Here is a 21,651-nt window from a genome sequence, read left to right as displayed (position 1 = left end):
TTCATGTAAAGTCAAAATTCTTTTTTCAGGTTAATAGTCTAAGGAAAAATTACAAGCACACTTAAAATATTTCTAATATTGAATTTTAATCATTTTTGCCTTTTAGCTGAAGTTTCTTTAATGTGATTCCTAAAGCCTTTGTAAGAGATAAGAAACTAGATTTGAATTCTTCGTCATGTGTTAAGTTTGGCAATACTGCTTTCTTTCAATGATGAAGAGCTCATAGTGTATGGTTGCACAATACCCAGCCATGCTGATTATGTAACTTTTCACTTGGTTTGCTCATATCCTTCCATCTCGCCTAGAAAAATCTTTTTTTTTTTTAATTTTTATTTATTTATGATAGTCACAGAGAGAGAGAGAGGCAGAGACATAGGCAGAGGGAGAAGCAGGCTCCATGCACCGGGAGCCCGACGTGGGACTCGATCCCGGGTCTCCAGGATCGCGCCCTGGGCCAAAGGCAGGCGCCAAACCGCTGCGCCACCCAGGGATCCCCTAGCCTAGAAAAATCTAAGGCAGTTAACCTACTACTAAGATACTATGTATCTTTTTCTGAGTTGCAGTTTTCTTTTTCTCTCCCTTGGTTTAAAGGGTGGTTGGTCAGGAGGTATCTGACTTCCTAGGGGAGATGAGGAATTTTGGACACATTCTCTCAATCCCAATTCCTCCATTCTCTCTGCAACATTTTCTGGATTAGAGATATCTATGGGCTAACAAATCTCTTTTCTCTTATACTTAAGCTAATTATTAACTAACATGTCAATTTAAGGTTTCAGTCATCTTATTTGAGGACTTTTTTTTTTTTTTAGATTTTACTTATTTATTCATGAGAGACAGAGAGAGAAAGAGAGAGACAGAGACAGAGAGAGAGAGAGAGAGAGGCAGAGACATGGGCAGAGGGCTCCCTCCATGCAGGGAGCCCAATGTGGGACTCGATCCCGGGACCCTGGAATCACCACCTGAGCCAAAGACAGGTGCTCAACCACTGAGCCACCTAGGCACTCCCGATAATGGTTTTGATAGGTGAAGAGGGAAGGAAGAAGAAAAGGTTAATTTTGAAGTAAGGAGTAGAGGCAGCACCTTCCAGGGAGGCAATGACTCTGGAGGGGTATAGGACACTGGTTTCTGAGGGCAGCTAGATAGCCCTGGACCCACAGCAGATAGAAGAGATACTTGAAATAGGAAGGATTGAGTCTGGACTCATGGTAATGGGAGTTTGCCCCAAAATCACTTTTGTATATGTAGCCACTGGCCCTTATGCTTTGTCAGATCTCTTTTTTGGGTTGTTTCTGTTTAATCAAGATTTGCTACTCCAGACTAATTTAGGTTCTTCAAGGTCAAACAGCAACTTTTTTACATATTTCTTGACTTTACCTTTGAGTGGAACAGGATGTAACAAAAGAGAAAAAGGAAGAAAATCAAGTCCTACTCTTCCTTTCATATGACTTCCTTTTCATATGACTGGATTTATTCTTTCATTGGCTGCCTCTGATCTATTCTCCATTGCTCTCCCTGGGTCTACCTTATGGCCTCCCTCCTCCCTCTTCCTAAAAGGGCTTTCATATTCCTCTTCAGTACTTAGGGTCCTCCCATTCCAGAAATCTTAAGCCATTCCAAAATAAGAGCTTGTAGATACATTTATACATAAATGGACCTCTGAGTTTGCTGAGAAGTTTTCCTGTGGCAATCTTGATTGGTTGATATATAGATCTAACTATAATAAATATGCAAACATGTTTTCAATGGCCCCAAATGAAAAAAACAAAAACAAAACTACCTTCTCATCTGTGTTTCAAATCTATGCACTTTCCTTTTATTTTAATTTTATGTTTCCAATCATATTGTTTCTCATATTGTACTTACATGCTCTGTCATTAATGGTGTGGTGTCCACCGAACATGTGTTATTTGGTATTTCACTTTTGATGAACAAAAATATGAAAGCACTGTAAGGAAAAGAAATTTTGGAGATGTTTATCATAACCCTGATTCATATTAAGCTGCTTGAATTTTATGAGAAAACATGACTTAAATCCAGCCCATTGGTATATTGATTACTTCCACACTGCCTCCTCAGGGGCCCTGACATTTCTCTAGGATTGCCTTTCTCTTTGACATCTCTTGTTGTCCTTAACTGCAATGAGTTAGAAGCCTAACTCACAAGAATTCCCCTCAAATCAGATCTTCCTCTTGATTTTCTTGTTTCAGTCAACGGCTGCATTTTTCTTTAATTCTTGCTTAACTCTGGAATCACATGGTAAAAAAAACAAATGAAACACATGGTAAAAAAAATACAAAAAAAAAAAAAAAAAAAAAAAGCAAAGTGCTACCCTGTAGCACTATTTCTCACCTATTATGCTGACAAAACCCTAAACATTTAACAACACCCTCTGTTGGACAAACTTTATCATCAGGTTGTTGTGAGGGTGGTTGTACAACCCCCCTGGAGGAGACTCTGGGGCCCTAGAACACCACCACACCCACACTCAGATGAGGCAATCTTCATGGCCACACAACAGAATGCAATATATATATATATATATAAAACACAGATATATATATATAAAAGAAACGAGGGACACCCTGTGTGCTTGATATGGAAAGATATCCAGAGTGTATTTTAAGAGATAAAAACACACACATAAGCCCAATGACTTTCCCCCTTCATCATTCTCTCAAAATGCACCGTCTGTTCATGTTCAGTATCTTTGTAATGGATGCTTCACTTACCATTGACTTTTGAACCATGTAAATAGGTTAAAATGTGTTAAAATATTAAATTAACTTAAGGAAACTAACAACTCTGGTATACTTTTGACATTCTTTTTTAAAAATATGTTTGCATGGTTCAAAAGTTATAGCAATATAAGAAGTTTTGCAAGTACAGAGAAGGCTGAAATAGTATAGGTACGTAAGTGCAGACTAGTGCTTAACGATGTGCTATTTTTTGAATACGAATTTAAAATTTCTTAGCTTCCTTGGTCCAGTCTCTTACTTGCTTTAAAAACTTGAATGGTTCCATATTCCCTTCTGCAGCAAATTGAACTGTCCTTTTTGAGTTGTATTATTCTCTGCATTATGTTCCCCATAACCTACGCCACATCATTCTCCACATGGACTTTCAACTTTGACTTGTCCCTGTTCCAACCTCCCTTTCACCCCCATCTTTTGAAACCACCTGTTCTTGCTTCTCTTTCTTAGCTGAACACAGCACATACTCCCCTCTTCTTATCCAAACTGAAGAACTGAAGTGCTGAATGTGACAAGAAACCCCCACTCGCAGCTCCATGCTCACTGACTCTTCCTCTTCTCTGAATTTCCACAACACTAAGAATAGTCATTGCATAATCCAGACCATTTACCACAAAGCCTTGTAAACTTTTTTCTCTACAGATTTTCTAATTCAGTGGAAGATAAGAGCTCCTTCAGGGTCCTCAAAGTGCTTAACACTTAGTAAAAATGAGTGCATAAAACCTAATTAAATGTGTGTATCTTACTTAAATGTGTGCTTACATACATGCTTATTTGCAAAGCTATTATTAGATGTCTCAGTTGCATTTTTTCTTCAAAGTTACAATGGAAACCTTCAACTTTGTGTAGACCAGTGTGTTTTCCTAATAAGAATACAGGAAGGTATGTTAGAGATACTTGAAGGGAACCAATGAGAAAGTCTTTGAATGTTTCTTCAAATGACCGTCTGCCCCTCCTACAAATCACTTGGCCTCTCTGAGTCTCAATTTTTTTCATCTAAAGAAATGGAAACTGATGGATTATTGAAAATTACATCTGAAACTAATGATGTACTATATGTTGGCTAATTGAATTTAAATAAATAGAAATGGGTATGTGCCCACTTTACAAAACTGTGATGAGAATTAAATAACAAGGAATATAAAATTCTCAGTGTACTTTTTAGAACATGGTAAAATTTCAAAACATGTTAGGAAATAAAGAGCCTATTGGATGGAAGAGGGGGTTTTGAGCATAAGAAAAAAATCAAGACTAAGAAATCAGTGGTTTTGAGCTTGTGTGACTAGTGCTTGTCACAAAACAGGTAAGTCAGCTCAATTAGGTCAACAAGGGGTGCAGAGCACTAAATTAGGACAAGGTAATGAAATTTATCTTATGTTTACGAACATAAAACCAAATAGGTCACAGGTCTTTTGGGCTACAGACTTACAGAACTTGGTACAGTGTGTCAGATACAAAGATCCATGATAAAGTCTGTGAATGTTGTCAAAAGCATGGAAAATTAAAAAAAAAAATCAATATGTCATACCCAGGAGTGCTTCTCTACATTTTCAATCTTTCCAGTTTCCCGAGATTTATAACTCTCTACATCTATTAGCAAAACTTGTATGTGTTCACCCTGACAATTTAACAAGCCTTCATTGAGCATCTATTAAGTGTCAAACACTGTGTGGCAAAGTCTGTTGGTGATGATGGGAGAGATTGTATTCAAAGAAAATAAGACTTTGTCCTTCATGATCTCACAGTTCAAGGATAAAGGAATTGTATGAATAATACAAAAGAGGCCCTTCCATAATAGAAGAAATTCAAAATGCAATGGAAGTTTAGGGATAACTCTTTCTAATTAGGAAGAAGAGAAAGCAAGAAAACAGCACAGGATGGAAAATCTCTACTGACATTTAAGGGTGGCGAAGGAAGCTGAGGAAAGGGTCTTCGGGCTGGGGGAAGTGTCTGGGATATGATGTGATAAATAATCCTGAGTCAATGAACTGACAATACAGGGAGAAGGCCGATCTAGGAAGAAGGCTTGAATCTGTGACTGTGGAGGGCATACCAGAGTAAGAAGACAGATTTATTCTGAATCCAATGGGAGGCTTCCAAATTTCTTAATTAGGAGAGTGATAACTGAGTTGGTAGCAGATACAAGGAAGTTATACTAGTAATAGGAAAAAATGGAACTAGGGAAAGTAGATGTGAGATTTTTTTTAAATGATCTCATTTCTATTAACTTTTGAAACTTTACAGCAGTTAAGGCATTTTTGATTCTATGTATGAAGGTTAAAAAATTATTTTTTTTCATAAAATTCAAGAGCAATGAATTTCACCATGGAGTAAAAGTAAAAACTGGGATTCTTTTTAAAATTAGTCCAGAGTGGCATTTTAGGAACTTAGTTGTAGGCTGCTGCACTGACACCAGGACAACCAAAGTGTACTGCTGGGTCTTGTTTTGTTTCTGTTTTCTTTTCAATATCCAATGGTCATGAATTAAAGTTCTGGAAATGTGCCAATTGTAAGGCAGGGATCTGTTTGGATTCCACCACGGGTATGCTCCTTGGATTGGATGCTGGAGAGTGAGGCACATTTTGCTGGACCCATGTTGACTACCTAGTAGTCATCAAGGTAAAAAAATTAATCATCTCCTCCATGGTATTCCATTCCCTGGATATCTACTCGGTATCGCAAGATACCTCCAATCCCACCAAATCCTTTCAGAAACTGGGATTCTTCTTGTGACTTATCTATGACAATCTCCAACCTAGCTTCAGGTTTTTTTTTTTTTTTTTTTATAGTTGTTAGCAAAACATTTCAGCAGGGACATGCTCTCAATCAGCTCATGTTCTTGTCCTGTCTCCTGGTCTGGGAATTGAGACTTATCTCTTATTCTGTAGTTAGAGAATTTTCTCCTCTTCTGTGTCTTGGCAATGAAGAATGTATCTCATTAGATCCAAATTTTCATAGACTATTAGAATCTCTACAGCTTCCAATTTCTAACAGCTCTCATCCCCTTCCCTGGCTGATTTCCTCAAAGTATCATCCTATTGATTTCTTCTTTTGAATGAGTTTTGTGTTGGAGAGGACTTTAGTCAACAGCTTAGTTGAATCCATTTTCACCACTATAGGAAATAACAACTAATTTTTAAAACTTTTGATTGCAGCCTCTTATCAAACATATCAGATGGACTTGGTTCACTTTTAAAGTCAGCTGATCCAGCTAAAACAAGACCAGCCACATTCACTTTGTCCTCAGAATTAAATCGCTGAACAGCAGTCTCTGCTGCTTTCCGAACATGGTTGTTTTGCTTTTCCACTCCTAAACATGCAAAACGCAAGGCTGATTGACCTCCTCTGCCATGTTTCTGTGGGAGATCCACAGTGAATTTGTGTAGGACTTCTCTTGTGTTTCCTTGGAGTGTGCCCAAAAGTGCACCACTACCATCTATTACAATGAAGTCAAACTTGCTGTCACCCAAAAGTAGTGCTGTAAGAGCCTCTGTATGGGATTTGTTGTCACACAAATACAATGATGTATTAATTGGTTTGAAAGGTTCAAAGTCAATGTTGACTTTCTTTTCCTTTCCTTCTTACAATTGTGCCACAGTAAACAACCAGGCCATTTGGAGGCATTTTGTTATAAAGTTTGAGTCTTTGTTTTACAGATGTAATAGCTCTCAGGACAGAAAGGCAGTTTACTGGCAACTTAATGTTAGATGCAGTTCCAAACTTATCTGCTAACATTTTTGGCACTTGTGAAATCTGGTCTTTGGGAGAATGATCAAGGACATGATGCTTGTGCCATTGCTTTGGGCACAAGCTCACATCTGTGGGGTTGTCGCCATCTTCTTGCCTCCTCCTCCCTAAGGGGCCTAGTCCTGGGTGGCAGGGGCTGCTCCTCTCCAGTAGTGCCTCTTGGATTTTTTTAAAAAAAGATTTTTATTTTATTTATTTATTTGAGAGAGAGAGAGAGAGAGAGAGAGAGCAGGGTGAAGGGCAAAGGGAGAGAGAGAATCCCAAACAGATTCTGAGCTGAGCGTGGAGCCTGATATGGGGCTCCACCTCATGACTCTGAGATCATGACCTGAGACGGAACCAAGAGTTGGATGCTTAACCAACTGTGCCACCCAGGCCCCCACAGACGTGAGATTTTTATAATCATATGCAGGTGGATGTATAGTAGGGAACTGGGGGAGAAGAGAGGAAAAACCTGTGAAACATTCACAAAAAACTTTTTATAGGATTATATATAAGATGGGGGATGAAAGGAAAAAAAATTAAGGTGACTAAAATTTTGAATTGGAGTAACTGTGGAACAGCTAGGTTTTGCCCATGGGAGGCATACAGTCAGACTTACAAGTTGGGAGAAGCCATTTGGTTTTGATGGTGGCTCAGCTGCGATGATAACTCAGGGCAGAGGCAACTGTGCGGGTTGGAGTGTGGACTCTAGGACTTTGGGCAGAGCCCCCTTACTCCTTTTGCTCCATTGGGCCTTGCAGTTTTTTAAGCAATTCCCTGTGTGAAATGCTCTTCTGTTTAAAATACCTAGAGTGGGAGAACCTGGGTGGCTCAGTCGGTTGAGTGCCTCTTGATTTCAGCTCAGGTCATGATCTCAGGGACATGAGATCGAACCTCATGTTAGGCTGTGTGCTAGGCGTAGAGCCTGCTTAAGATTCTCTTTCCCTCTGTCCCCCACCTTCAAAAAATTAAAAAAACAAAAAACAAAAAAAACAACAACACCTAGAGTGGTTTTGGTTGTGAAACCTGACTGATACTACCTTACCGTAAGCCTTGAAACAATCCCACCTATCCTTTAAAAACTGGACTCTACAGAGGAGAGGATCAATAATGTCAATTTTGAAAAGAAAAGCAAAAGGATGTGACCAACAAATCTAACCATATTCCAATTTTCTTTACACTGGGCATGAAACCGCAAGCTTATTCAGTGAATGCCCTTTGAACAAACTGATTTAATGGAGTTAAAATGATCAAATGAATGTTTCTAGGAGGTCCTCTTGGTAAAGAACATAGACGGGAGCCAGAATGCACTACAGGAAGAGATCGCTGCCTTTCTGTGCCACAGACCAAGCTCCTAATCCAGCTGCCTGATTCCCCAGGTGCACTGACAGTTTACCACAGACTGAAAGGGAAAACAGTGATTGCATATGAACTAGTTACTAATCAAAATAATGAGTCTTATAATAAAAATTATCCAATTTATAGAGCATTAGCCATATGTATGCCTAGAAATATACATAGCCCTTGATATATTTCTTCTCATTTCATCTTCAAAATATTTTATAAGGCTGGCACAATTATTACTGCCACGTTAGCTCCAGATGGAGAAACCAGGGCTTAGAGAAATCAAGTGATTTGCCCAAGGTCATACGGGAAGAAGTGGGCAGGACATGCATAATTTGCAATTTTAGAGTGTACAGTTTCTAAAGAAAGAAGAAATATGGAGAAAAACAATGCCTGATGGACTGAGTAAATTGGCCTTAAATTACTATTAAGTCACAACTAAGGCACGCTACATTACAATTTTGGGGCGTAAAGAAATTGTTTTTGACATGAGAGACACCTAACTCTGGGAAATGAAATAGGGGGGTAGTGGAAGGGGAGGTGGGCAGGGGTTTGGGGTGACTGGGTGACGGGCACTGAGGGGGGCACTTGGCAGGATGAGCACTGGGTGTTATGCTATATGTTGGCAAATTGAACTCCATTAAAAAAATTAAAAAAAAAAAAGAAATTGGTTTTGAGAGAGCTATTCAAAGCCAGGATGCCATGTGAATTGTACAAAATACATAAAGTTGCCTCTAACCAAAAATGTCAGGAATCTGCTTTTTTAGAATAATCTATGTTATTTCTTCTCCAATTGGCCTGGAACCACTCTCTTAGGCAACATTTCAATGACAAAGAGATTGTTCCTGAAATGTGGCTGGGGAAAAGCCATCGTTGAAGTAGGAAGAGAAATATAGTGTTCTTTCCCTGAAGAATAAAAAAGTACTAAAATCTTTCCAGACAGTGCTATCCATTATGCGAAGCACTGACAGGGAATATAAATGGAGTCTAGAATGGAAAGGGACTGAATTTAAGGTGACCTAATTCCTGTTGGAGTTTTATTGATTGAACACTGCCAGAGATTTAAAGTCATTTTCATCTTTATTCATATAGTACATACGACTAGACACAGATACATCCAAAAACACGTACAAAAATGAATGTGTGTTTTTATAGGTGAGGGAGTAGTTATCTGACTGGGATAAGACCAGATGAGGTGACAGGAGTTTGGAAACTGGGGGGCAAAGAGGAAATGAGTAATAAGAGGAGAGAATTAATGTCTATTCCAGGGGCATCTGGGAGCCAGCATAATATTTATTTATATCGTATTTTTTAGTTTGCAAAATAATGTGCCATTTGATTCCAATTTATGAGATATGTACTATGATTTTTCTAAAAATCACAGATAATGAAAGTGAGCTTCAAAGTAGCTAAATGATTTTCCTAGGGTCTCAGAGCTTTTCAGAACTAAAGCTGGGGCTTGCGACCCCAGAGCTGGCCTGCTTTCTCCTTGAAAAGCCAAATCTGTTTCTTTTGCCTTCGTGGATGTATCTTGCAAGAAGTTACTATGGCCGAGTTCAAAAAGGGTGTTGCCTGTGTTCTCCTCTAGGATTTTGATGGAATCTTGTCTCACATTTAGATCTTTCATCCATTTTGAGTTTATCTTTGTGTATGGTGAAAGAGAGTGGTCTAGTTTCATTCTTCTGCATGTGGATGTCCAATTTTCCCAGCACCATTTATTGAAGAGACTGTCTTTCTTCCAAAGGATAGTCTTTCCTCCTTAATCGAATATTAGTTGCCCATAAAGTTCAGGGTCCACTTCTGGATTCTCTATTCTGTTCCACTGATCTATGTGTCTGTTTTTGTGCCAGTACCACACTGTCTTGATGACCACAGCTTTGTAGTACAACCTGAAATCTGGCATTGTGATGCCCCCAGATATGGTTTTCTTTTTTAAAATTCCCCTGGCTATTCGGGGTCTTTTCTGATTCCACACAAATCTTAAAATAATTTGTTCTAACTCTCTGAAGAAAGTCCATGGTATTTTGATAGGGATTGCATTAAACGTGTATATTGCCCTGGGTAACATTGACATTTTCACAATATTAATTCTTCCAATCCATGAGCATGGAATATTTTTCCATCTCTTTGTGTCTTCCTCAATTTCTTTCAGAAGTGTTCTATAGTTTTGAGGGTATAGATCCTTTACATCTTTGGTTAGGTTTATTCCTAGGTATCTTATGCTTTTGGGTGCAATTGTAAATGGGATTGACTCTTTAATTTCTCTTTCTTCAGTCTCATTGTTAGTGTATAGAAATGCCACTGACTTCTGGGCATTGATTTTGTATCCTGCCACGCTACCGAATTGCTGTATGAGTTCTAGCAATCTTGGGGTGGAGACTTTTGGGTTTTCTATGTAGAGTATCATGTCATCGGCGAAGAGGGAGAGTTTGACTTCTTCTTTGCCAATTTGAATGCCTTTAATGTCTTTTTGTTGTCTGATTGCTGAGGCTAGGACTTCCAGTACTAACCCGGCCATAGTAACTTCTTGCAAGATACATCCACGAAGGCAAAAGAAACAAAAGCAAAAATGAACTATTGGGACTTCATCAAGATAAGAAGCTTTTGCACAGCAAAGGATACAGTCAACAAAACTCAAAGACAACCTACAGAATGGGAGAAGATATTTGCAAATGACATATCAGATAAAGGGCTAGTTTCCAAGATCTATAAAGAACTTATTAAACTCAACACCAAAGAAACAAACAATCCAATCATGAAATGGGCAAAAGACATGAACAGAAATCTCACAGAGGAAGACATAGACATGGCCAACATGCACATGAGAAAATGCTCTGCATCACTTGCCATCAGGGAAATACAAATCAAAACCACAATGAGATACCACCTCACACCAGTGAGAATGGGAAAAATTAACAAGGCAGGAAACAACAAATGTTGGAGAGGATGTGGAGAAAAGGGAACCCTCATACACTGTTGGTGGGAATGTGAACTGGTGCAGCCACTCTGGAAAACTGTGTGGAGGTTCCTCAAACAGTTAAAAATAGATCTGCCCTACGACCCAGCAATTGCACTGTTGGGGATTTACCCCAAAGATACAAATGCAATGAAACGCCGGGACACCTGCACCCCGATGTTTATAGCAGCAATGGCCACGATAGCCAAACTGTGGAAGGAGCCTCGGTGTCCAACGAAAGATGAATGGATAAAGAAGATGTGGTTTATGTATACAATGGAATATTACTCAGCTATTAGAAATGACAAATACCCACCATTTGCTTCAATGTGGATGGAACTGGAGGGTATTATGCTGAGTGAAGTAAGCCAGTCGGAGAAGGACAAACATTATATGTTCTCATTCATTTGGGGAATATAAATAATAGTGAAAGGGAATATAAGGGAAGGGGGAAGAAATGTGTGGGAAATATCAGAAAGGGAGACAGAACGTAAAGACTGCTAACTCTGGGAAACGAACTAGGGGTGGTAGAAGGGGAGGAGGGCGGGGGGTGGGAGTGAATGGGTGACGGGCACTGGGGGTTATTCTGTATGTTAGTAAATTGAACACCAATAAAAAATAAATTAAAAAAAAAAAAAAGAAAAGCCAAATCTGTAAATGTAAATGAAGAATCTGAGAACAAATCATGTCACTTTTGTGAAATGCAGGTTTAAAAAAATGTAAACATTTTATGATCTCTAAAAGGTATTCTAAATATTGTAAACATTTGGAAGAACACTTAAATCAGAAATGACTGTGTACCTTACTACTGATAATCCAGCTCCAATGTAATTTAGCAGCGGGTTTGATACTTCTTCTGCATCCATTCCAAACCAACCAAACCTGGAATTGAGAAAGTTACACCAAAGTAGGTGTTTTTGAAAATGTGTTCATCAATTGTGTTCAAGAGCATGGACTCAGGGTCGGATTCCTGGATTCAAATCCTAAATCACTCTCTTATTAACTGTGATTTGAAAAAGTTGACTCTTTACCATGCTTCCAGCTCCCCATGTTTAAAATGGGGTACCTACAAGGTAGGTATACTTATTGTATATTATAATACCTTCCTTCTTATGAAGATATTTTAGATGAGTTAGTATATGTAAAAGTGCTTATGAGGGTCCCTTTCTTATTAAGACTAAGGAAGAAGACAAAATAGATTAAGTGGCTAATTGAATGCCAAATAACTGGCTGAAATTTTGTATAGCATTTACTGAAACAGACTTTTAGGTAACTGCTTGGTTAATGATCACTACTTTTTTGCATCACCTTCCCTTTTTTTTTTTTTTTTTTTCCACACCTTGAGATTGTAGCAATCATGACCAACAATTACTATGAACCACTCAGGGCAAGAATGAAAGAGGCAAGAAGAAAAAGCAAAAGAAAATAGCACTTGTGAGAAGCAGGTAGGAGAGTGGGGAAAGGCCAGGAAAGAACAAATTGGAGGTTATTTTGTTCTGTTATTACTGAGGTTGTTATAATGCTTTGCGAGGGAAGAGGAGCCCAAAAAGTAAGAGCGACATAATCCCTTCTACTCCTCTTCCCAAACTCAACTTGAATGTTAATTTTAATGCTAACCAAGGGCAGCACAGTCATACAGAAGTTTCTAGGATGAGGAGGATCTTCTACAGGTGCACTGTATAACAGGGGAGTTCCTAGCCCTCTATGGCTATTGAGCTCTTGACATATATATATTTGGGCAGTGCAGCTGTAGAACTGTTTAATTTGATTAGATTTTAATTCATTTAACTTTAAATATAAATGGACACATGTGGCTTGTGGTGACCCTGCTGGACTCCTCTAGAGCCGGGGTTGGCACACTTTTCCTTAAAGGGCCAGAGAGTAAATATTTTAGGCTTTGCGGGCCAGCTGGTCTCTTGCAATTACACAACTCTGCCACTGTAGTGTAAAAGCAGCCCCAGACAATATGAAATGGATGGATGTTCCAATAAAATGCTATTTTCAAAAATGGCTGGGAAGGTGGGCCATGGCTTGCTGACCCTGGCCCAGGCTCTAGAAGGAATATGTGCTTTAAAACTAGTAGGAGACTGGGGTTTGAAGCCTAGCTTATTCATTCTGTGATATTCAGCAAGTTACTCCATCTCTTTGTCTTTCAGCTCTCTTATAAGGCAGTGCTCACCTCACATTTGTGAAAATGAGGAAAATGATGCATATAAAATGATGCAATATGTCCAGCAAATTGTCACACAATAAAAAGAGAAAATAAACATCAGTTCCCCTCCTCTCTTCCTTCTTCTGTTCTGAGGAGATACTTCTTTACTGTATCTTAACCAAATATCTAGATCAGATATTAGAATTTGGGGCAATAATAATTAAAAATTGCATATTTTATGTGTCTGTCTTCCCATTTGTAATCTCTGTGAAGGTAAAAACCAGGTTATTCCTCTTAGCTAGCCCAATCCCTAGAACTTGCCTTACATCAGTGTAGAGAATCTTAGTTGAAATTGTTTTGCGTTACCTTGAGCTTGCCCAGCCAGTTAATGTATTAAATGATCCCCAGATTAAGATTCCAAGGCCTAAACCAATGGTTTTGATAACTGGGACAACAGCGATGTTCCCTGTGGATGTAACATACAGAAAAAAGATGTTATTTTTAAGACAAAAAATACATTTATAAATTGAATTAACTTTTTAAAAAGATTCATTTATTTATTCATGAGAGATACAGAGTGAGAGAGAGGTAGAGACATAGGCAGGGGGAGAAGCAGGCTCCTTGCGGGAAGCCCGACTTGGGACTCGATCCCGGATCCCGTGATCATGACCTGATAATAGAAATTAGTTCAGTTTCTTTTTTTCTTTTAAGATTTTATTTATCTATGGTGAATTATTCAGGATTGCTGTTTGTGCTATTTTATTATGAACCAGAGTTCTTTTTAAAAATATTTTACTTATTTATTCATGAGAGACACACAGAGAGAGGGGCAGAGACACAGGCAGAGGGAGAAGTAGGCTCCCCACAGGGAGCCCGATGCAGGACTCGATCCCAGGATTCCAGGACTACAAGCCGAAGGTAGACGCTCAACCGGTAAGCCACCTAGGTGTCCTCAGAGTTATTGTGATCACAGTATTAAATAATTAAAGAATAAATTATATCCTACATTACCTGTTGCCCAAATGCAGCCCCCAACCATTGCAAAAGGCCAAAATTTAGGGCAATGTAGTATCAGATTGACCACAAGGGCAATCGACCATATGGCAGCACAAAGTACCCACTGGAGAAACATTCCTGAAAAGAAAAGAAACTGGTTTCAGTGGTTCAAACTAAATTAATGCTTCTGAGTATCAAAGAGATATTATTACAGGAATGGCCACAACTTATTGAATGTTTATATGGGGGTACTTTGCACACTCAATATAATTTTTACAACTATGATGCATCCGAGTTAACTCCAGTTTAAAAAATGGAAAAAATGAATGTGAGATGAAGCAGCCTGTCTCAACAGCTAACGGTTGGTACAGCTGGAATTTAAACCTACGCCGTCTAGTCCACAGCTTACCAAACACAGCGTGTTCCTGCGTAACATTCTTCTGTCTGTTTCACCTATTAGACAAATCAAGAATTTTCTACCAAAGAGTACTGGCAAGACCAAGTCTACGTACTCTTATTCGAATGCCACAGCTAGTGCCATCTCTCACCAAAACATGGCATTCAGAACTTCAGAACAGCACAACAGTAAGTTGAATCTTTGGGATTGTTTATGCCATCTTTGGGATAAAAACAAAACCACTTATGGCCACATGTAGACCTCTCCCAGTTAGAGTTGAATGCCTGTGATGACCAAACATTACAAACCTGACAATTAGCATTCTGGGTCAGGGCATTCTCCTTTCTGTGCTCTGGGTTGCCATTTGCCAATTAGCTGAAGAAGACACGGTGATAAGAAGTATGTCTGTACCTGACGCTTCTGTACCATCAAGGGTTTGGGGATTAAAAGGTTAAAGAAAACGTTGACACTGGAAGAAATATTAGGGCAGTTATGACTCAGTGTAGCAGTTCTGACTCCCCCTATGGAAGATATTTGCCTGTTGAGATTCAGTCTCATGGTGGAAGAGAGAACAAAAAATGACTGTTAACCTCTAGGACAAAAAAGGGACGATCCCAGAGATGAAAGGGAACTTCATCTTAACAAGTTCTTCATTTTACAAAAAGAGAAACTGAGAACAAAAGAGCTAGTGAGACTTGTTCAGGACCACACAGTTATGGAAAGACACCTAAAAGCCAGTTCCTCTACCCCTTTGTATATATTTTGTTCTTATTTTAGTCGTTTCCGTTTCCATCCTGCTCGGAAAGAAAAAGACTTGTAATCCTATTGTTTAAGTAGCCACAAGTCATAAGGAGCTGAGGTGGCAAAGTAACTGCTTCCCACCAGGTGCTCAGCGTTAACATCTGAACATCCCCTTCTCCTGGCTGTAACGCTAAAGGCATGTGGATTCAAAAGAGAGAGAGAGAGAGAGAGAGAGAGAGAACTTCTTGCTTTTCCTTCTCTGAAGTTCACATTACAGGCAGGGCAGCTATAATGTGCCACGTGTGTTCCTAAAAACATTGCGCTACACAAAATCACATAATAAAAAACTGTAGAGTTTTTATGGGGAAGAAGGGAATAGCACTCAAAAAAAATTTCATCAACAACATATTAAAAAAAAAAAAGACAGGAACCCAATAAAAAACAGTAGTACACTTTTACACTGGCTTAGTGGCCCAAAATTCACAAGTCTTCCAAAAATATGGCACCTGAACTGGAACTTGGTGGTTTGCTTCTGGAAGTGGGCATTGGAAGTGTGGCAGCTTGTGACGTTGGGGGATGGGGGGGGCAGTGGGGGAATGGTGGGGGGATCCTAACCTCAGATGGGACTGGGTGTGGTGCTGAGGGGGCTGGGGATGCTGCAGGGTGTGTGTGCAAGTGCCTTTCAGGCTTTACTGGGCCTCTTTATTCACCTGGGTGCAGGTTTCTTCGTTCACCTGACACTGTATCAGAGTCAAAACTGCACATAAACACAACATTTGTGTTGGGCTCAATGTGTTCTCTATTATATGAAGCATGTTCGAAATTCATGTTTTCAAAACAAGTGTATGTGAGTAGAACCGACTAACCTTTTGTAAACATAACAGATATGGCTAGAAAGCTCTCCTGATGGTCACTCTCTCAGCTTTACCATGGAACCACGCTCACGATTATTCTCTACTGACCAAATCTCAGATAAACTGGCACGAGCACCATCAACTGATTTAGCGTGAGCTCTATTCATTTGGTGCCAGGTACAAGAAGATCTGTGGCCATCATTAAGAAAAAAAAAAAAAAAAAGAAAGAAAAAGACCAAAAAAGAGAACTTGACATTTAAACATAAAGTTAGCAATGAAGGAAAAATAATTACCATCACCAGTCTCATATTTTTTAAGCGGTACAAAATTTGAGCCAAACAAAAGGACGGCTACAAAGCAGCAGATGAAACCAATGGTTAGGTCTGTTCCGTTACTGCTCATGATTCCAGCGCTGCCTGTGAGTAAGCCGGTTCACTTCACACTTGATGTCCTTTTCAAGAGCTTCTGAAATAAATCAAAAATAAAACCATTAAAAAAATAAATAAAACCATTAAGAAGCTGTGAGTTCTGTGAACAAATTGTGATTACTATGTGACATTTATTGAGGTTTTCGAAAGTATGCTAAGATTCCTTCCTCCAGATAAAAAGTTAGGACATTATGAAGTTATGTATTATGTTCACACCCCACGTTCATTTGTTTTCTTATTTTATTTTACCAACAAATACTTTTTTTGATCACTAATGTGCAATTAAGAGAAAAATAACTTTGTCTTTAGAGCTGGAACACTTCTAAGATCTGGAAATAATTTTTTCTTTTTTTTTTTTTTTAAGATTCATTCATTGATTTGAGAGAGAGAGAGAACAAGTGGGGGGAGAGGCAGAGGGAAAGAGAATCCTCAAGCCATCTCAGGACCACAAGATCACGGCCTGAGCCGAAACCAACAGGTGGATGCTTAATGAACTGAGCTACCTGGGCACCCCTGGAGATAATCCATATTATATTATACAAAATTCTCCTGTGTAGGTGGACTGGTGTAATGAAAAGATTTATGGACCGAGACTCAATTTACTTCAATTGGTTGTTGTGACAATCAAATGAGAGAGGATGTGTGACGACTTTCAGAACTACCAGCCTGGGGTACCTGTGTGGCTCAGTAGGTTAAACATCTGACTTTTCACTTCAAGTCATACATGAGATCAAGCCCTGCCTTGGGCTTTGCTTTAGGTGTGGGACTGGCTTAAGATGCCCTCTCCCTATTTATATATATTTATATAAAAAAAGAACTGTTAGTGCCTCAAAAGCAAAAGGTTTTTTTTTTTTTTTTTTTTTTTTTTTTTTTTTAATTTCAAATAGGAGCTTAAGGGCACATTTAGGTTGTATTGCTTTTACATACTCAGATCTACCTAGAGGCAAAGGCACTTTTTGCATCAGTAGTACCCTCATGGTGTGTATTTAAGAAGTTCATGAAATCTTATATCTTTACAACTTAAAAAAAAAACTGCACAGATAAAACAATCTCTTAAAGATCTCTTCAAGAATTTCTTAAATTTCTTCAAGATTAGATCCTTGAAATATCCCTTCGGGAATCTCCTAGACTCTTAAGGATAGAGAACAAACTGAGGGTGGATGGAAGGAGCTGGGTGGAGGACGGATGAGGGATGATGGAGATTAAGGAGCCGGGCACTTGTTATGATGAGCACTGGGTGTTGTATATAAGTGATGAATCACTAAATTCTACCCCCGAAGCCAATATTACACTACATGTGTACTAAGTAGAATTTAAGTTAAAATTTGGAAACAAACCCAAGGACTCTCCTAAAGTGGTGTGATGCACGATACCATCACCTGGTCAGCAGAACAACGTGAGGCGGCTGGTCAGCCACCTGTGCAATCTGGTGGCCACTGGCCACGAGTGGATAATTAAATTTTCATTAAAGTTAAGTAAAAAAAAAAATTCAGATCCTTAGCCAAGCTAATTAAATATCAAGTGCCTGATAGCTCCTCATAGCCAGTAGTTACCACTCTGAACAGTGCCGATTATAGAACATTTCCACCATTACAGCAAGTTCTATTGGACAGCACTGCTAAGCTTATTAAAAAGTCTGAATCCCTATGAAGAAAAAAGGACCCAAATCACAAATAGCCAAGATTCAGATATTTTTCATTACATTTGGAAAAGGCTATGGAACATGATTCATTCACCCTTTTAGTTGTTTAACCTACATGAGAAAAAAAAATAATACAAAAGGACTCTCTTTTATTACAAGAGATAATCAGAGTCTTTCCACAATACCATTGTGAAACCATATTTTGCACATTGACCCTTTGGTTCGCTTCACTTCCTTAAGCCTTCTGGAATGGAAGATAATCAACCCAGTCTTTTTTTTTTTTCCCTCCAGATTTAATGTTGGGTGATGACTTCTTGGGGACATCTGAAATCACCTTTCCTTGTTACCTTATTTTACAATGATATTCACTTTAAAGGTGTTTGGGGGAGCCTGGGTGGCTCAGTCGGTTAAGTGCCCGACTCTTGGTTTCAGCTCATGTCATGATCTCAGGGTCATGAGATTGAGCCCTGAGTCAGGCTCCACGCTCACTGGGGAAGGTTTGAGATTTTCTCTCTCCCTCCCCCTCTGCTCCTCCCTGCCAGGTGCTCTCTCTCTCTCTCTCTCTCTCTCTCAAATAAATAAATCATAAAAAAAAAGGTGTTTCATTTTTCCATGTATTGTTTCTTAGGTTTTCTTGTTGAGAATATTAAATATAGGACTACCTACAATATATATTCTTTGGCATTGTTATGGATAATTTAACTGAAAATAGGGATAACTTCAGAATTGCTCAATAAATCTTAGTAAGAAAAAACACCTATTTGAAATTGTATGTGCTGTCTTGAAATAAACCACAAACCAATGTCTGTAAGACAATATCCTCCTTGGGGACGTAGGTGAGAAAGAGACACTGAGACGTATAGAAACACTAACACAATAACACTACTCCAATAAAAGTAATAGTCTTACTGTGGTGCCACGTTTTAGCCCTGCAGTTGCTTACATGGACTATTGCTCAAGAGTCAGGCAGGTGGACTGCTGCTAAGGTATCAGGACCGGATTAGGCCAGAGGGGCGGGAGTTACCTGGGGAGGATTCACGGGACCAAGAAGATTTGGTTGATAGCTAAGAAATCGTTTTTTTTTCTATTTTAATTAAAATAAGCAAAGTGAAATAAGCACACTGATAAGAGAAGGCCTAACCCTCAGAAGTGACAGATTTTTTTAGTGAAAAGATGGCTTTCTTAAAGACTGTTGACAGCCCTAAACTTACTTTCATTCCAACTGAAGTACTAATTTGAAGTGCCAATCAGAGGGCATAAACAGCATTTTCACTGCTGCATGAACATTATCAGTGTTAATTTACTTAAAGCTATTGGTGCAAATAAGTGAAATGTATTGCCCACAACTCTGGTACGTTTCAGAAAGCAAGGGATCTAGTTTGCACAGCGGGCTGGCGGGTGGGCAATATGCCCGGTCTTTAAGGAAGAACCCGCCTCTCTAAGTCAATAAAAAATAAGATTTATATGAAAAGGTAAGGCCAGATGGCTTTTAGCACGTTACTTCAATCCTTTTGTAGTGCAGACCTGTTGAATGAACAAGTCTCAAACCATTTCCGAACAAAAAATAGTTTTTAAATGTTTGCTTTCCAGTGTCCCCTGAGATTTTTTTAAACCACATTCATTTGTATTTTAATACTTACTTCATTTATTAAGTAAATGTTTTTTATTCTCGATTTTGCCTGTCACTGTGAGCTTCTATGGAGGGTCTTTTTTTGTTTTGTTTTTGTTTTGGTTTTGGTTAGTAGTTGGCACGTTCTGGTCACTAAGGCTCGTTCTACTGCAGCCAAGATTTCACTTTTAGTTTCGCGCTAATTTCCTCCACGCTCCCGGCGAGCTCCGCCCGCCTCTTGGGTACAGTTGGCAGCGCTGGACTCCTGACTTCTGAGCTTTGGTTTTTCCTTTTAAGCATCAGCGTGTTCTGGAAAATCACGAGAGGCTCCGCCGCAAAGCCCCCGGGTCCCCTGCAGGTGCTGGTACTGGGCCCTCGGGTCCCCCAGGAGCTCGTACTCGGCCCCAGGGTCCCCCGCAGGGGCTCCTCCTGAGCCCCCGGGTCCCCACAGGTGCTCCTCCTCGCCCCGGGTCCCCGCAGATGCTCCTCCTCGCCCTGGGTCCCCGCAGATGCTCCTCCTGAGCCTCCGGGTCCCCGCAGGTGCTTCTCCTGATTCCCCGGGTCCCCCGCAGGTGCTCCTCCTCGCCCCGGGTCCCCGCAGGTGCTCCTCCTGAGCCCCCGGGTTCCCCGCAGGTGCTCCTCCTCGCCCCGGGTCCCCGCAGGTGCTCCTCCTCGCCCTGGGTCCCCCGCAGGTGCTCCTCCTGAGCCCCCGGGTCCCCCGCAGGTGCTCCTCCTCGCCCCGGGTCCCCTCAGGTGCTCCTCCTGATCCCCCAGGTCCCCGCAGGTGCTCCTCCTCGCCCCGGGTCCCCGCAGGTGCTCCTCCTCGCCCTGGGTCCCCGCAGATGCTCCTCCTCGCCCTGGGTCCCCCGCAGGTGCTCCTCCTGAGCCCCCGGGTCCCCCGCAGGTGCTCCTCCTCGCCCCGGGTCCCCCGCAGGTGCTCCTCCTCGCCCGGGTCCCCGCAGGTGCTCGTACTCTACTCACCGCGCCGCAGCTCCGCACCGCGCCCAGGAGGCCGCTCGGTCCCCGCCCGTGTCCCCCGCCGCCGGCGCCGCCCGCCGCCTTCCCCCGCGGGAACAGCCACCTGGCCCGGGGCTCGAGCAGGGCGACCCCGAGGTCTGCGGCGTGGCGCCGCCCGGTCGCGGGGACGAGCACAGCCGGCGCGGAGGGGCTGTAACCCGGAGGCCCTAACCCGGGAGGCCGGGGCGGCCCAGGGCGCCAGGTGCGCCGGCGCCTCCCTCCCTCGCCTTGGCCCGGAGACTCACGTGACTCCCGCGGGCGCCCTCAGGCCGTTTGTCAATCAGCCTGGAAAGGCCTCTGGGCCTTTGTAGAGACGGTTGCCCCTGCTGGGGAGCCCTGTGCCCCGCACCCTCTACAAGTCAAGGGGCCAGGTAGGAGTCCTGTTGTTCACGGTGACACAGGAGGCTGAGGCATCTCACACAATCGCAAAGGCTATCTAAAATGGAATTTGTTGTGGCTATCAAGAAATTCATCTGAACCACTAACCCCCCTGTGACATCACAAGATTTCCCCTGTAATCACTAAGGCTTCCTAAATGCGCCCAAATCGGTTTTTTCCACCTCTATATTTATCTAATAGGTATTGAGTACCACGTGAGGCCGTGTGTTCCAGGCCTCTCAGACTTGATTGCATATTACCTTCACGGGGTTTGGTTTTGTTTAGTTTTTGAAATACTAATATCTCTGGAGATGTGGCTTAGGAATCCGTTTCTCCTCCAGGTGATTCTAATGTGAAGCCAGTCTCGAGAATCACATTCTAGATCAAGGGTCAAGTTTTATTCCTGGGAAGAATTACCCGGAGAATGAGTTAAAAATCCAGGTGCCTGATATCTTGATTTCGATTTTGAGAAACATTGCCTTAGTCTTCCACTGTGAGATATGTAACATATGGCTATTTGAATTCAAATTAGAATAAAAATTCAGGAGTTCACTTGTACTGGACACTTTTTAAGGGCTCAGTAGCCGCATGTTTAGATTACAGAACATTTCTATCACTGCAGACAGTTCTGTTGGACAACACTTTCTGGACTCAAGAG

At 40.9% G+C, this 21,651-nt stretch overlaps 1 protein-coding gene and 1 pseudogene across 11 annotated transcripts in view; both read right to left on the bottom strand.

Annotated features, from left to right (window-relative positions):
• Window positions 1-21,651, bottom strand: part of TMEM144 (transmembrane protein 144) — a 72,473-nt gene that overhangs the window by 40,334 nt on the left and 10,488 nt on the right. For 6 of the 11 annotated variants that reach the window (XR_012006190.1, XR_012006191.1, XR_012006192.1 and 3 more), the window contains 5 exons: window positions 16,213-16,384; window positions 13,943-14,065; window positions 13,298-13,397; window positions 11,581-11,661; window positions 1,864-1,945 (listed from right to left, as the gene is read on the bottom strand). Coding sequence is in view for 1 of the 11 variants with exons in the window: in XM_072773771.1 (XP_072629872.1) it covers window positions 1,864-1,945; window positions 11,581-11,661; window positions 13,298-13,397; window positions 13,943-14,065; window positions 16,213-16,321 (495 nt within the window). In the remaining 10 variants the exon portion in view is untranslated. Of the gene's footprint in view, window positions 1-1,863; window positions 1,946-11,580; window positions 11,662-13,297; window positions 13,398-13,942; window positions 14,066-16,212; window positions 16,385-19,629; window positions 20,494-20,579; window positions 20,811-20,860; window positions 21,052-21,651 lie in introns of those variants that run through there. The other 5 variants (XR_012006195.1, XR_012006197.1, XR_012006193.1 and 2 more) reach the window with 5 other exon arrangements.
• On the bottom strand, window positions 5,087-8,694 carry LOC140603227 (eukaryotic peptide chain release factor subunit 1 pseudogene; annotated as a pseudogene).

The sequence above is a fragment of the Canis lupus genome, chromosome 13 (genome assembly GCF_048164855.1).
Source record: "Canis lupus baileyi chromosome 13, mCanLup2.hap1, whole genome shotgun sequence".
Taxonomy (NCBI): Eukaryota; Metazoa; Chordata; class Mammalia; order Carnivora; family Canidae; genus Canis; species Canis lupus.
Note: the sequence above shows the minus strand (reverse complement) of the source record. Positions and strands in the feature narration are given on the sequence as shown.